This window comes from Neoarius graeffei, chromosome 15 (genome assembly GCF_027579695.1).
Source record: "Neoarius graeffei isolate fNeoGra1 chromosome 15, fNeoGra1.pri, whole genome shotgun sequence".
Classification (NCBI taxonomy): domain Eukaryota; kingdom Metazoa; phylum Chordata; class Actinopteri; order Siluriformes; family Ariidae; genus Neoarius; species Neoarius graeffei.
The window spans coordinates 13,310,129-13,325,880 of record NC_083583.1 but is presented as its reverse complement, the minus strand read 5'-3'; the positions used below and the strand labels follow the sequence as shown (position 1 = coordinate 13,325,880).

The 15,752-nt window shown below is 41.0% G+C and overlaps 1 protein-coding gene across 1 annotated transcript in view; it reads right to left on the bottom strand.

The window, feature by feature from the left end:
- dhodh (dihydroorotate dehydrogenase) overlaps positions 1-15,752 on the bottom strand; it is a 41,384-nt gene extending 25,632 nt beyond the window's left edge. The window contains exons 1-3 of the mRNA XM_060940883.1: positions 15,712-15,752; positions 12,440-12,652; positions 8,305-8,504 (exon numbers count right to left, since the gene is read on the bottom strand). Coding sequence (XP_060796866.1) covers positions 8,305-8,504; positions 12,440-12,652; positions 15,712-15,735 — 437 coding nt within the window. The 5' untranslated portion in view covers positions 15,736-15,752. The remainder of the gene's footprint in view (positions 1-8,304; positions 8,505-12,439; positions 12,653-15,711) is intronic.

The following is a 15,752-nucleotide window of genomic DNA, read 5'->3' as shown; positions in this document are numbered from 1 at the left end:
CTTATTGCCCCTGTCCAAACTTTTTTGAGATGTGTTGCTGTCATGAAATTTCAAATGAGCCAATATTTGGCATGAAATTTCAAAATGTCTCACTTTCGACATTTGATATGCTGTCTATGTTCTATTGTGAATACAATATCAGTTTTTTGAGATTTGTAAATTATTGCATTCCGTTTTTATTTACAATTTGTACTTTGTCCCAACTTTTTTTGGAATCGGGGTTGTATATGTAAATACTTAATTTATCTAGAATTTTTCTCTATTTTCTATTCTCCGTTTATCCTGTAATGATGCTGCTGGAATTTTTAATTTCCCTGAGGGAACCCTCCCAAAGGGATCAATAAAGTTCTATCTAATCTAATCTAATGTTTGCGTTTAGCAGTCTTTATCACAGAGCATTTCTCAAGGAAAACATTTCTGCTTATAAACTCTGTATGTAATAAACGCAGCCTTTCATCTCGTGCCTCGTTCCTCACTCGTGTACATCTGACTATCAAAGTGTAATCCGTAATCATCTATAAACCGGCTGACGTCTCTTCCTTTCAGCCTGAAAGCATGACAATATTTTGATTGCTGTTGAAATCTGAGCGAGGCAAACAGCTCCAGTGACCGCACAGTTGTTAAGATTTATCAATCACAGGTTTCCATAGCAACAAATAGAAATGCAAACGACTTCTTTCCCCGGCCATTTAAGTTGAGGCAAATATACTGTAAAGCTGAAGGTGATAATTAATATCAGGTTGGAAAAACAGGAAGGGAAAACAGATGGCTGTGCAGATTTGTGTGTTCTTTTGTGAGAATACACATGATGATAGAGGGGAGCCAATATTTATATAGCTGTTTAATGTTAGTAGATTCGGAGTGGTTTTTTCATGCAATCTGTCTAAAGTGATAATCATATAACAGTAACTATATACTGGACAAGAGGAACAGATGAAAAGGCAATTAAAAAAAAAAATTCTTTATGTACGGTTGCCAGATTGGGAGTGAATAAACACTGACTTATACAAAGTTAAGCTACAGCTATAAGAACAGTCAACATCTCATCTCATTATCTCTAGCCGCTTTATCCTTCTACAGGGTCGCAGGCAAGCTGGAGCCTATCCCAGCTGACTACGGGCGAAAGGTGGGGTACACCCTGGACAAGTCGCCAGGTCATCACAGGGCTGACACATAGACACAGACAACCATTCACACTCACATTCACACCTACGCTCAATTTAGAGTCACCAGTTAACCTAACCTGCATGTCTTTGGACTGTGGGGGAAACCGGAGCACCCGGAGGAAACCCACGCAGACACGGGGAGAACATGCAAACTCTGCACAGAAAGGCCCTCGCCGGCCACGGGGCTCGAACCCAGGACCTTCTTGCTGTGAGGCGACAGCGCTAACCACTACACCACCGTGCCGCCCCAACAGTCAACATGTTCAGTCTAAAAAGATATAATTTGGCAACAGCGACTTTATGATCCACAGTATTTCATGATATTTAGTTTTGCTTTAAAGCGAGATGTCCTTTCGATTTCATAAAATCAATGAAATTTAGTTCCCTCTGAAATGTGGTCATTGTGATACATGTTTATTTCTGCAATATCTCACAAAATATCAAGCCATTCTGTGGCTGGGAAGTTATTTAATTTGAGGGGATTAAAGCAAATAATGTGCATGAAATCGCTCGTTTCGCGCAGTCAAGCAGACAAGAGGAAGTCCGTGCGCGCATGCGCAGGTTTACCTTTGACCGTGCACTGACCGTTCCATCATTCTGTCACTAAACGAACAGCTGATCACACCGAAGTGCTCGCTGACCGCCGATATTTATTAGTTTGGTCCTGCTTTTCCTTTCCTTCGCATATAACATAACATCTTTTCTTCTCGCTTTCCGTTACTGTAGTCGGTCTTTGACGTTTCATTCGCACACTCACGTCCTCCATTTTCCTCTCCTGTTTCAAATTTGTATCCCACAATGCCTTGTGCAAACGGGGAAAGCCCACCACGTGATGCATGATGTCGTATCTTGAATTGGGTCATGGTGAAGCAGGAAAAAATAGCGGCGAATTTAGGGCCATGTGGTCCTAAAGTCATGAATCGTTCTATTAGAAAGAAAAACCTAATAAAATTGGAAGTCTGTGATTCGAATTTAGTAGTTTTTGATCCATGAAACAAAAATAACTGGGTGTCGGGGGAAATTCTTTTCATGACCTACACTTGAAAAATCTGAAAAGCAGTCTACCTTTAAAATATATATTTTACAGTCAGTCCTGTGCAAAAGTCATAGGCACATGTAAAGAAATGCTGTCGACCAAAAATGGCTTAAAAATAATGAAATGAAATGTTTCAACATTTAAAAAATAAAATACTATAAATAGCAGGAAGCCATAATAAATCAATATAACAAAGTCAATATTTGGTGCGAGATGACCCTTTGCTTTAAAAAAAATAGTAGTCTGAGGTCTAATGAGTGCAGTTTGATAAGGAAATGAGCTGTAGGTTTTACGGAGCATCTTCCAGAACCAGCCACAGTTCTTCTGGACACTTTAGGGGTGTTCACATGGCACATATTTGCATCGATGCTGCACCGATGTATTTTGTTGCAATACATCTTACACCAGTGTAAATTTTGTGGAGCGTTCACACGTCACAAACCTGCTTACTAGAGAGAAGCGTGTTAGCACCGGTGCAGCCCCACTTGCGTTCACACGGCAGTTTTTGCGACCGTGCTATACGATAGTAATAATGCGGAAATGAAATATGCGCATGCGTGAAAATGTACTTCCTTTTCCCGGTTGTCATGGCATCACCAAGCACCGGGAAAACAACGTGGATGAAGACACCAGTGTTGCCAGATACTGCTGACGTTTTCCAGCCCAAAATATGTTCAAATCCGCCAAAATGCATTTAAAACCGCCCAATCTGGCAACACTGGAAGACACGCAGTTCTGTTGTTGTTGATATTCGCCATTTTGGAAGTGCAAAATACCAGGATGCAAATTATGTAATCAACTCTCCTCACGCGTAGCGAGTCTACCCCTGTAGCGTTCAGACGTCCCATTTTATATCGGTGCTGCACCGCAAACTAGCATTTACTCCGGAGTAAATTTCTTAAACCACCTCCCGAGCAGGGTTAGATTTGCACCGGTTTAAGCAGCTTTCAGGGGCTACACCGGGATAACTTTGTACCGTGTGAACGCTCTACCGGGGCAGCCCCGGTGCTACACCGGAGTAAAAGTTGCCGTGTGAACACCCCTTTTGTCACACTCACTTCTTCATTTTACACCAAAACCCAGTAGCCTTCATTATGGTTTCTTTTTTAATCTGAAAAGTGCTCTCTTATGGAATACACTGCTCAGATACAAGCATTTTTTTTTTCTGCAACATTTAAATTTTGTGCTGGAAAACAAACAAACGTTTGGACTCTAAAATGTTTTTGTACTGGCTCGATAATGTATTAGTCATAAAATAGAAATCTATAACAAAGTTTGTATGGGGAAAAATAAATAAATAAATAAAATACATACATACACACACACACACACACACACACACACACGGTGCCTAGACTTTTGCACAGTATATACATATAATTTAAATGCTTCATGCTTCTCTCTGCATATTAAAATTTCTTAAAATGGGAGAAAATTTGTTAGGTGCGCCTCTTATGATGAAAGTAAAAATGGTGTTTTGTTTTTATTTTGTGGGTGTGTGCGCACAAATATCGTCACTTCAGATTTCATGAGCGTCACTTGTCTAAGGGCACCTTTTTCCAATCTTATGCAGTATGCGTACCAAAGAGAGAGAATTTGCCTTTCAAAACCAGGTGTGTGTACACACTGCTCGTTTACGTCAAAAGCAGAGGCTCGGACGCTTAACCTGCCTGTGAGGAACTTGCTAGAATGGTGGATCGTGGTGTCCAGCATGGATGAAAACTGGTCACAAACTCACAGGCCATGCAGGGAGGAATTTTTAATTAAATTTCGTAGCCCAGGACGTGTCTATGTATCAGATTTTTAAATTCATGCCGATTTCTCGACAACACTGGGAACCATTCAAATATCCTGCATCTTATTTACATAAACCCTATACTCATTTTGCTTATGAGTGTTTGTGAGCAGATAAAATTGTCCACTCGGACTTCACGAAGAGAAAAAAAGAAAAAAAAAAAACAGAAGAAAAAGCAGCTACTCGAAGTTCATTTCAAGTTACTTCTCTCATTCTGTTCTTTCCCCCCCGTTTAAAATTCAGCAAGCCACATTTATTCCTTCTGACCCTTTTACATTTTAACCTAAGGCGACTTAAAGGTGCAGCCAAATAAAATCCAAGCTGCCAGTCACGTCTATATGCAAAGAGTTTCTTTCCAGTCCATTTGAACGTCACCAGATTCTCAATGACTTATTTATCATCTTAAATATTTTGAATTCTGCTTCAAAATATTACTTGCTTCAGTATGCTTTTTAGATATTGTTAAATCTTAATATATAACAAACACTTTCATTATAGCATGCTTTGTTTAAATGACTTCATATGATTGTACTGTCTAAAATGTAGAAATACAACCGCCATACGAGTATAATGCAAGAGAATAAACTGCTAGCGTCAAAATAACATTCAAATATACTATTAACCCTCTGGGGTCTGAGGGTATTTTCTGTCACTCTAATGATTTTAGCGTGCTCTGATTTTGCTGTCAATTTCAACAAATCTAAGCAGTATTTTCAAAGTCATATGACTTTTTTTGTATTCAGTACCAGTTCAGCTACAATAATATCTATGCAGTATGTTATGATTGTTCTTTAAAAAGAATAACAGATAAATAAAGATGTTGTAAAAAGCAGTTTTAGAACCGTATTGGAATGTGTGGGGAAAAAAATATGACCTTAACCATTGTGACGAACCGTTTTGGTCACTTGAGGTGATTCTGTTCAGTCTTAGGAATGGATCAAGCACAAAAACTTAAACCTGCTCCATTGATTTGGACAATTAACTGGCCATCAGGGGCGGCACGGTGGTGTAGTGGTTAGCACTGTCGCCTCACAGCAAGAAGGTCCAGGTTCGAGCCCCGTGGCCGGCGAGGGCCTTTCTGTGTGGAGTTTGCATGTTCTCCCCGTGTCCGCGTGGGTTTCCTCCGGGTGCTCCGGTTTCCCCCACAGTCCAAAGACATGCAGGTTAGGTTAACTGGTGACTCTAAATTGACCGTAGGTGTGAATGTGAGTGTGAATGGTTCTCTGTGTCTATGTGTCAGCCCTGTGATGACCTGGCGACTTGTCCAGGGTGTACCCCGCCTTTCGCCCATAGTCAGCTGGGATAGGCTCCAGCTTGCCTGCGACCCTGTAGAAGGATAAAGCGGCTAGAGATAATGAGATGAGATGAGACGAGGGATCTATCAAAGTCTGATCTTCACAACACATGTTTGTGGAAGTGTATCACGGCACGAACAAAGGAGATTTCTGAGGACCTCAGAAAAAGCATTGTTGATGCTCATCAGGCTGGAAAAGGTTACAAAACCATCTCTAAAGAGTTTGGACTCCACCAATCCACAGTCAGACAGATTGTGTACAAATGGAGGAAATTCAAGACCATTGTTACCCTCCCCAGGAGTGGTCGACCAACAAAGATCACTCCAACAGCAAGGCGTGTAATAGTCGGCGAGGTCACAAAGGACCCCAGGGTAACTTCTGAGCAATTGAAGGCCTCCCTCACATTGGCTAATGTTAATGTTCATGAGTCCACCATCAGGAGAACACTGAACAACAATGGTGTGCATGGCAGGGTTGCAAGGAGAAAGACACTGCTCTCCAAAAAGAACATTGCTGCTCGTCTGCAGTTTGCTAAAGATCATGTGGACAAGCCAGAAGGCTATTGGAAAAATGTTTTGTGGACGGATGAGACCAAAATAGAACTTTTTGGTTTAAATGAGAAGCGTTATGTTTGGAGAAAGGAAAGCACTGGATTCCAGCATAAGAACCTCATCCCATCTGTGAAACATGGTGGTGGTAGTATCATGGTTTGGGCCTGTTTTGCTGCATCTGGGCCAGGACGGCTTGCCATCATTGATGGAACAATGAATTCTGAATTATACCAGCAAATCCTAAAGGAAAATGTCAGGACATCTGTCCATGAACTGAATCTCAAGAGAAGGTGGGTTATGCAGCAAGACAATGACCCTAAGCACAGAAGTTGTTCTACCAAAGAATGGTTAAAGAAGAATAAAGTTAATGTTTTGGAATGGCCAAGTCAAAGTCCTGACCTTAATCCAATCGAAATGTTGTGGAAGGACCTGAAGCGAGCAGTTCATGTGAGGAAACCCACCAACATCCCAGAGTTGAAGCTGTTCTGTACGGAGGAACGGGCTAAAATTCCTCCAAGCCGGTGTGCAGGACTGATCAACAGTTACCGCAAACGTTTAGTTGCAGTTATTGCTGCACAAGGGGGTCACACCAGATACTGAAAGCAAAGGTTCACATACTTTTGCCACTCACAGATATGTAATATTGGATCATTTTCCTCAATAAATAAATGACCAAGTATCATATTTTTGTCTCATTTGTTGAACTGGATTCTCTTTATCTACTTTTAGGACTTGTGTGAAAATCTGATGTTGTTTTAGGTCATATTTATGCAGAAATATAGAAAATTCTAAAGGATTCACAAACTTTCAAGCAGCACTGTATTCAGTTCAGAGCCACAACCAACTCTAATTTTGCTCCCACTCCAACATTTACCCTCTAAACTCAAAATAGAGCAAAATTAACTATTTTTGAGGAAAATACTTTTAACTCTGGAAAAATTGCTCAGTCATTTTTCCTGTATATGCACTACAGCGCACGCATATCAACCGATCTGCTCATAATAAATAGAAGAAATATTTACACTTATTCGAGTTGATCTTTGGCTGGATCGAGTCAAAGTCAAAAATAAGTAAATAAATAAATGAATAAATAAAGGCACCGCTCATCATCAATGTCACAGTTCTCAAGACTGAATTGAATCGCTGTCCTGACTCATCCGAAGTGCATAAAATCTGTGTGCCATCTCGTAACAAGTTTTACCTCCAAATAGCCTAAACTATGTCTGACAGATTTTATCCTGTTTACGGTGTGCGTTCCCACTGCGAAAGAGAAACCAATCGAAACCGAAAGAGTGAAAGTGATCATCATGCCGGTACCATGGGAACAGTCTTTTATGAACACGTAAGTGGGCGCTCAGCGCTCCGACGCAGGTGTGACTGAGTAAGGTGACAAGTTTTGTGTTTCATCTAATTTAGTTAATTTAAAATATAGAATATATTATTTGGCAGTGGGCACAGACGAAAGTGTAAAGTTTGTCAATATGTTTATGCAAAGTTTCCGTTTCCGGTTGAGAGTACGTCGTGCGCGTTCTGGCTGCCGCTTCTCACCGGAGCTCTTATTTTATTTCTTTTTCTATTTTTTTTTCTTTTCTGTGTGTTTGTGTAGTTTGGTGTTTGAGTGTTTTGTCCGCCGGTTGTGGTGTAGCTCCGGACCTAGTTTGGGCGTCGGTTCCCTCCAGGCCTTGGTTCGCTGTGGGTGATGCCTGCACTCCCAGCTGTGGACTGCAGTGAGCCTGTTGCTCAATTTACATCGTGGTTGTCCAGCGCTCTGTGCTTTAACGCTTGGCGTGATGTTCCGAGCGATGTTGCTCGGTGGTGTCGCGGCGGCTGTGCAGGCGGTTTGGGACACACCAGCGCTCTGCGTGGCGGAGCTTCTCTGCTCGCTGTGTGGATCCATGGCGTGGTGTTGAGCGATGTTGCTGACGGCGTCACGGCGGCGGTGCTGGAGATGTGGGACTTGTTTTCGTGCGCCTTTTGGTGGGACTGTGGCTGCTACACCACGGGAATTACATCCTGACCCCTACTTGGTGGACTTTATTTTTTATTATATTTTTATTTATTTTTTCTTTCCTTGTCTATAATTGTAAAGCGTCCTTGGGTTTTTTGAAAGGCGCTATATAAACTTATTATTATGATACTTGTTTGATAAAAACTCGCAAAGATATTTATCTAAATACATGACCTACTCTATCTGAACCTGCCGAGCTTCACTGGCGAAGCTCTCGACCCTGGAGGGTTAATATAAAGCTGTGATTTGAACTACAGCTGGTACTACTGCCCAAGTTAATCAACACCTTCTGACCAATCAGCTTCAATTCAACAGCACTATGGTATTAGGATGGTTATTGCAGGCAGGACTGAAGATCAGGTGCATTATCACGTTCTGGAGCTGAACAAACTGTGTTCGAGGTTGCAGAAGAGAACAACAAAATGTGCAGTGACACTCAAAGCTGCGTCATACCTGTTAATAACCGCCTGGTCAGCCTCAAGTCTGAACACGCGAGGTTTTGGATTTCCCTCCTGTGGTTTTGGGGTGACGGTGCCCACCTCGACAAAGCCGAAGCCCAGCCGGTACAGTGCATCCACCGCCTCGCCGTGCTTATCAAAACCTGCTGCGATCCCAACAGGATTCCCGAACCTCCGTCCCATCACGTTTACCTCCTGGATTACCCCCCCCCACACACAAAAATAATAACAATAACAACAATAATAATAAATTATTATTATAATATTGCTATTTCTTAGTAGAAAATGTCACATGATGCATGCCAAATTGTATCAAACTTCTGAAAAAAAAATTATAATTTACATTAAGCAAATGTTTTATTCACTGAAAAGTGACAAAGGATACAATTCATGTTGCTCAAAAGCACACCATTTAAAATAATTAGAGCAACAGACAATAACAATAAGTCTTCGAACTTAGCCGGTAGTCCGAAGCTCGAGGCTGACAGAACACCGTATCGGTCTAGTGAATTTATTTAGGTCACTAGTCTGACGAGCTGGTGTGAAAACAGTCTCCTAAAGTAGTGTAATAATTTGTTCCTGAATGCAAAATACTTTTGAAAATGCAAATCAAACAAGATCAACTGTGAGCTCTCACTTATATCAGAACGCAAGCGATCAAAGGAATAGGACACTTCTTATGAATGTTGACTTCAACAAATAATGAACCCTGAAACAAGTAAGTAAAGAGCAGTGTCTCTCCCCAGGGATTTCAAATAGCAACCTGGGAAACTGTCATTTTGAAACAGCGTCAAAATCCACGCTACATGTTTCGCAAACACATTCAGTCGGTAAACAGGAAGTCGATGTGCGACAGACCTGAAAACGGTATACACTGTAGAGAACCCAAAGCTGAAGCTCGGTACCAAATATCAAGCAGGTGTGATTTGTAGTTGCTGAGAAAAGTGAGACAAAAAATTTTGTAAATCCACCCTATATGTTTCGCAAACACATTCAGTCGGTAAACAGGAAGTTGATGTGCGACAGACCTGAAAACGGTATACATGGTACAGAACCCCAAGCTGAAGTTTGGTACCAAGCGACTATGATTTGTGGTTGATGAGAAAAAGGGTGTTTCGGACAGACGGCAATACAGACGGACAGAGGCAAACCAGTATATACCCCACCCCCCTTTCGGAGCAGGGGTATAACAATATTTAAGGAATACAACACTTGGGGTATGCTGTTCCAGGAAAATAATCAACCATCAGTTGGTGTGATGTGGCCCAATATGAAGCAAAGATATTATTACAACCATGAAGATGATTATTTTTCTATAACAGAATATTCTGAAGTGTCTGTGTTCCCTCAGACGGACATAGTTAAATAAACCAGTATTCCCCTCCCCCCTCCTTTGGAACAGGCGTATAATAATAATTACGAAAATCAGTGTTATTTTTGTCAAAACGAAACTTGACGCAAGATCTACTTTGGAAAAGCCAACTGTACTAAAAATAGTCACATATGTGAGGCACTTGTGTTTTCCTGACCATTTCCGCTATTAGCATCAACCTTTGACATTGCTATTTTTTTTTAACCTTGAGCGTGATTGATTGGTTCATGGTGAACTGTTTGACCAATGGTAAATTTTTCTAAAGATTGCGTGTCTTTCACGCCATACAAACATTCCTGAACTCTGACTTTACTCATTGGCCTCTACTGTTTGTACCAGAGAAGTCCGAAGATGAAGAAGCAGCTGAAATGTGCATCGAAAGGTTTGAAGATAAAGCAGATCCTTCCTACGTGCGTTGGAGGCACGAGGTGGCTGCGTCACATGGAGAGGTCACATAATGCGTTTGTTTGTGAATATCGTGCCCTCAGGGCTCAAGTGGAAATGCTTCACACATCAACGCCAAGGCAGAAGGACTAGCTAAATTGGCCTCTGATGGCGATGTCATCATTTTCTTGTTACTTTTGCAGGTAAGTAAATAAACATTCATGAATTTCAACAACAATAATATTCGATAATGATTCAAAGGGACAGAGTTAGGAATTTTAATGCAAGGGGGGGAATTATAGTTCATAACTTACAACCCCGATTCCAAAAAAGTTGGGACAAAGTACAAATTGTAAATAAAAATGGAATGCAATGATGTGGAAGTTTCAAAATTCCATATTTTATTCAGAATAGAACATAGATGACATATCAAATGTTTAAACTGAGAAAATGTATCATTTAAAGAGAAAAATTAGGTGATTTTAAATTTCATGACAACAACACATCTCAAAAAAGTTGGGACAAGGCCATGTTTACCACTGTGAGACATCCCCTTTTCTCTTTACAACAGTCTGTAAACGTCTGGGGACTGAGGAGACAAGTTGCTCAAGTTTAGGGATAGGAATGTTAACCCATTCTTGTCTAATGTAGGATTATAGTTGCTCAACTGTCTTAGGTCTTTTTTGTCGTATCTTCCGTTTTATGATGCACCAAATGTTTTCTATGGGTGAAAGATCTGGACTGCAGGCTGGCCAGTTCAGTACCCGGACCCTTCTTCTACGCAGCCATGATGCTGTAATTGATGCAGTATGTGGTTTGGCATTGTCATGCTGGAAAATGCAAGGTCTTCCCTGAAAGAGACGTCGTCTGGATGGGAGCATATGTTGCTCTAGAACCTGGATATACCTTTCAGCATTGATGGTGTCTTTCCAGATGTGTAAGCTGCCCATGCCACACGCACTAATGCAACCCCATACCATCAGAGATGCAGGCTTCTGAACTGAGCGCTGATAACAACTTGGGTCGTCCTTCTCCTCTTTAGTCCGAATGACACGGCGTCCCTGATTTCCATAAAGAACTTCAAATTTTGATTCGTCTGACCACAGAACAGTTTTCCACTTTGCCACAGTCCATTTTAAATGAGCCTTGGCCCAGAGAAGACACCTGCGCTTCTGGATCATGTTTAGATACGGCTTCTTCTTTGAACCATAGAGTTTTAGCTGGCAACGGCGGATGGCACGGTGAATTGTGTTCACAGATAATGTTCTCTGGAAATATTCCTGAGCCCATTTTGTGATTTCCAATACAGAAGCATGCCTGTATGTGATGCAGTGCCGTCTAAGGGCCCGAAGATCACGGGCACCCAGTATGGTTTTCCAGCCTTGACCCTTACGCACAGAGATTCTTCCAGATTCTCTGAATCTTTTGATGATATTATGCACTGTAAATGATGATATGTTCAAACTCTTTGCAATTTTACACTGTCGAACTCCTTTCTGATATTGCTCCACTATTTGTCGGTGCAGAATTAGGGGGATTGGTGATCCTCTTCCCATCTTTACTTCTGAGAGCCGCTGCCACTCCTAGATGCTCTTTTTATACCCAGTCATGTTAATGACCTATTGCCAATTGACCTAATGAGTTGCAATTTGGTCCTCCAGCTGTTCCTTTTTTGTACCTTTAACTTTTCCAGCCTCTTATTGCCCCTGTCCCAACTTTTTTGAGATGTGTTGCTGTCATGAAATTTCAAATGAGCCAATATTTGGCATGAAATTTCAAAATGTCTCACTTTCGACATTTGATATGTTGTCTATGTTCTACTGTGAATACAATATCAGTTTTTGAGATTTGTAAATTATTGCATTCCGTTTTTATTTACAATTTGTACTTTGTCCCAACTTTTTTGGAATCGGGGTTGTATTATTAAAAAAATAAGTATTTTGCATGGAAATCAACCCAGGTTTTATAATTTTGTTTTAGTTGATGGATGATCACGCCGCAGGCCAGAACCTACCCGACTTTGATGATGGATATTCATCAGATGAATTTGACAATGAAATGAGCGAGGATTTTGTGAATGACATGCTCACTGGCTACCTATGAACACTGTCAAACAATCCTTTGACACAAATGAAATAAAAAGTGGACTGATTTAACAACAGCTGGTGTTTGTTCAATTATACCGGTGTTAAAAATAACATCTGTATTGACAGGTAAAGCTGTACAAGGTCATTAGCGTACAAATGACTGAGGACAGGTTCGAGCTAGTAAATTCTGGTTTGTTGGTAGTCCGACTGGCTGGCATGCTAAAAAGTTTTTCGTGAAGACTGCAATACAGCTCATGTGTTAACGTGAGTACATTTTCCAAACTCACCAGCGATGCAGGATCCTGGTAGCGATTTCTGGGCACCAGGCCCAGGCGGAGTAAGCGCACAGCCATGACGTGAGCAGTTTCTGCTCCCACAAGTCTTTGCAGCACTGGCATGAGAGCGGACGCGTAGAAGCGCTCATCCCCAGTCACAGTGAGGTATCCCAAGAATAAGGTGCTGCCACATCCTAGGATCTTTATAGCATCCTTCAGACGCTTCTGTGGTGGGGGAAAAAAAAAAAAAGGACTATATAAAACCTGATCTTTTATCACTCTGGTAGTAAACAGAGCAGTTCGTGATCATGTTTCGTGAATGTGTCCGGGACTTAGACAATTATTTCTGGCAAGTAAAATAGTGAAAAGTATACTAAAAACAGGAATCCACTAATCTATAGCGCAAAGCATTTCCTTTAAACATTACCACACTACATCCTTTCAATGGGATTTCTCATTCATTCATTCATTCATTCATTCATTCATTCATCGTTCCTTCTTAAGTGAGCGCTTTATCCTGGTCAAGGTCATGGAACCCGGAGACCATCCCAGAAACACTGTATGTGAGACAGGAATACACCCTGGATGGTTTTAGGAAAACCCGACAGTTTACTAATATCCATATGGTGTATTCGAATTCACCTGGTAGTGAGACGTTTGAGATGGTATGGGCATGTTTTACGCATGGACAACTCATGCCTACCAAAGTATCTACTAGAGTGGACACCATGGCATGGTCACCACTCATTTGGAGCACAGTGAGTCACTTGGTTGAAGTGCGTCGAAGAGGACTTGGAGTTAGTGACTGGCCACACCGACCTCCAACACGAGCACGGCAAAGTGATGGCTACGGACAAGAGAGCTCGGGGGGGGCCATGCGACAGAACATGACTAGTTTCAATGCTGGGCAGCCATATCCAAGGTGATAGATGAGAGCTTCTCAAGTCCATGTGGTGTATAAACAGGACCAAAACTATTCACAGCTCTCTGATCGCAAGAACGTTAGGATTCATCAGGACCATTTTGAATTAAATCAGGATTTGGCAGACTATGTAAAGCCAACAGTCACAAACTTGGGTTTTAAGATGGACAGTGATTTTAAATTGGATCAGCAAATTAGTTCCGTAGTGAAGTCTAGCTTCTTTCAAATTAGGCAGCAGGCAAAGGTGAAGCCTTTCCTTGCACAAACACACTTTGAGACAGTAATCCACGCCTTCATAACATCTCGGCTGGATTACTGTAATGCACTTTATTTTGGAGTTATCCAGTCCTCCCTCGCACGTCTCCAGCTGGTGCAAAATGCAGCCGCTCGCCTCCTAACTGGAGCACGTAAGAGGGAGCACATAACTCCCATCCTGGTCTCCCTCCACTGGCTGCCTGTGCACTTTAGAGTCCATTTTAAGATTCTTTTATTTGTTTTTAAGTCTTTAAATGGTCTCGCCCCCCACCTCTCTGAGCTCCTTCAACCCTACGCTCCTGCTCGGTGCCTCAGGTCAGCTGACTTGCTGCTCCTGGACGTACCAAGGTCCAAACGGAAGCTCAGAGGGGACAGAGCTTTCTCCATTGCTGCTCCAAAATTATGGAACGAGCTACCATTGCACATTAGGCAAGCGTCCTCACTGTCCATTTTTAAAACTAGTCTTAAAACCCATTTTTACTCCTTGGCTTTTAACTCCGCATGAGACTCTGCTCTTGTTTTAGTGTTTTTATGGTTTGCTTTTATTTATTGTTTTATTGTTTCTAATTGCTTTTAAAAAAAAAACAATGAAAACTGTTCGACTGTTTTTATTTATTTCACATACATGTCAACCTATACGGAATGTCCGTATTTTATACGGATTTGATTCAATAAACGTAGTATACGGGCGTATAAATAAAGTTATACGGATTCTTTAAAAAAACTTCAATATTTATTTAGAGCTATAATCAATTCCCATGATGATAAAAGAGCACATAACATTTACAAACGTACTGTACACCACAGACAGCCAGTAAAGAGTCTTATGAAATCGCGCGTTATCTTGTGGTAGCGAGACTTCGTTCCACTTTTGATCATGCGCACACCGCATTGCGAGAATCCCGCCAACCATGAAGTCATAGACATATAAACATAGACGCCGCCTTCTGCGTAGAATTATACATCATCCTCGCCGCCATATTGGATGTGGCAAAGTGGAGATTCTTCACCCGTCTCTGGTATAGCGTCTAGACAGTAGCCGAGAATAAAGATGCCTCATTCATGTGCTGCGTTTAACTGTACCAACAGGTTTACCGTCCAAACGAGATCACATGGGATTACCTTTCACAGGTGAGACTGGAAAAATACTTTTCATTGTATTTGGTCATTATAACGTAATTTTACGAACAGATTTTTCTGACTTTGTGGCTAATATGAAGTCTCGTGCATAATAGCCGCTCGGTGAAACCTGTCTCCAAACAACGAAGTATTTCCATCGTAACTACGCTGATAATACTTTGTGTTTTTGTCAAACATTGGAGCTTTGTATTCATTCTGAAGGTTTATTGTTATTAATATTGAATAAAAAGTAACTGGGATATATCATTGTTAATTATCATTCAAATTTTAGGTCAATTATTTTAATTTGCATCTTATACGGATTTTATAAGGGAAATACGGATTTTGGAGGTTGGTTATACAGGTTTGATTGACCAAAGGTTGAAATGTATGATTTCATTGCTTTTAATTTTTTTATGTATTTTATGTACAGCACCTTGTTTTCAACTACGGTTGTTTTAAAGTGCTATATAAACAAAGTTGAGTTGGGGATTATCTCAGAATATCATAAAAGTGCTCTGATTTGTAGAACTCGTTTCCTGACATATCGCTGTTGCAGAAGGCCAGTATCGCGATAATACAACGATAACACAACAGCAACACATACTGCGCATGCGTACAAGAGAGAACTCAGAAGGGCAGCAGTCATATGGCAGAAGGAAATTTTATCAGTATTAGTAATGTCTGCGCGTGTGGCAAAATTGCTCACGTTTTATCAAAATACACAGGTTATAGCCTTCGAGCTGTGAAAGGCATAAATTAGTGATGAATTAACACAAAAAAAATGAGAAAAGACGACCATACTAAATATAAAAGAGAGAAAACTAATCTGCCATGTCTAACATTCAGTCTCAACTGGTAAAAGTCGCGAGTTAAACACGTCATTTTATATACTATTTATATTTCGAGTTATACTATTTGCCGCACTTTTTCTGTTGTTATTATTATTCAGTAGTTGTGTTTATGTGAATGCTATATGCTAAGCTACCTTCAGCTGTCCCGCCATGACCATTCACGGTGGAGGCGTAT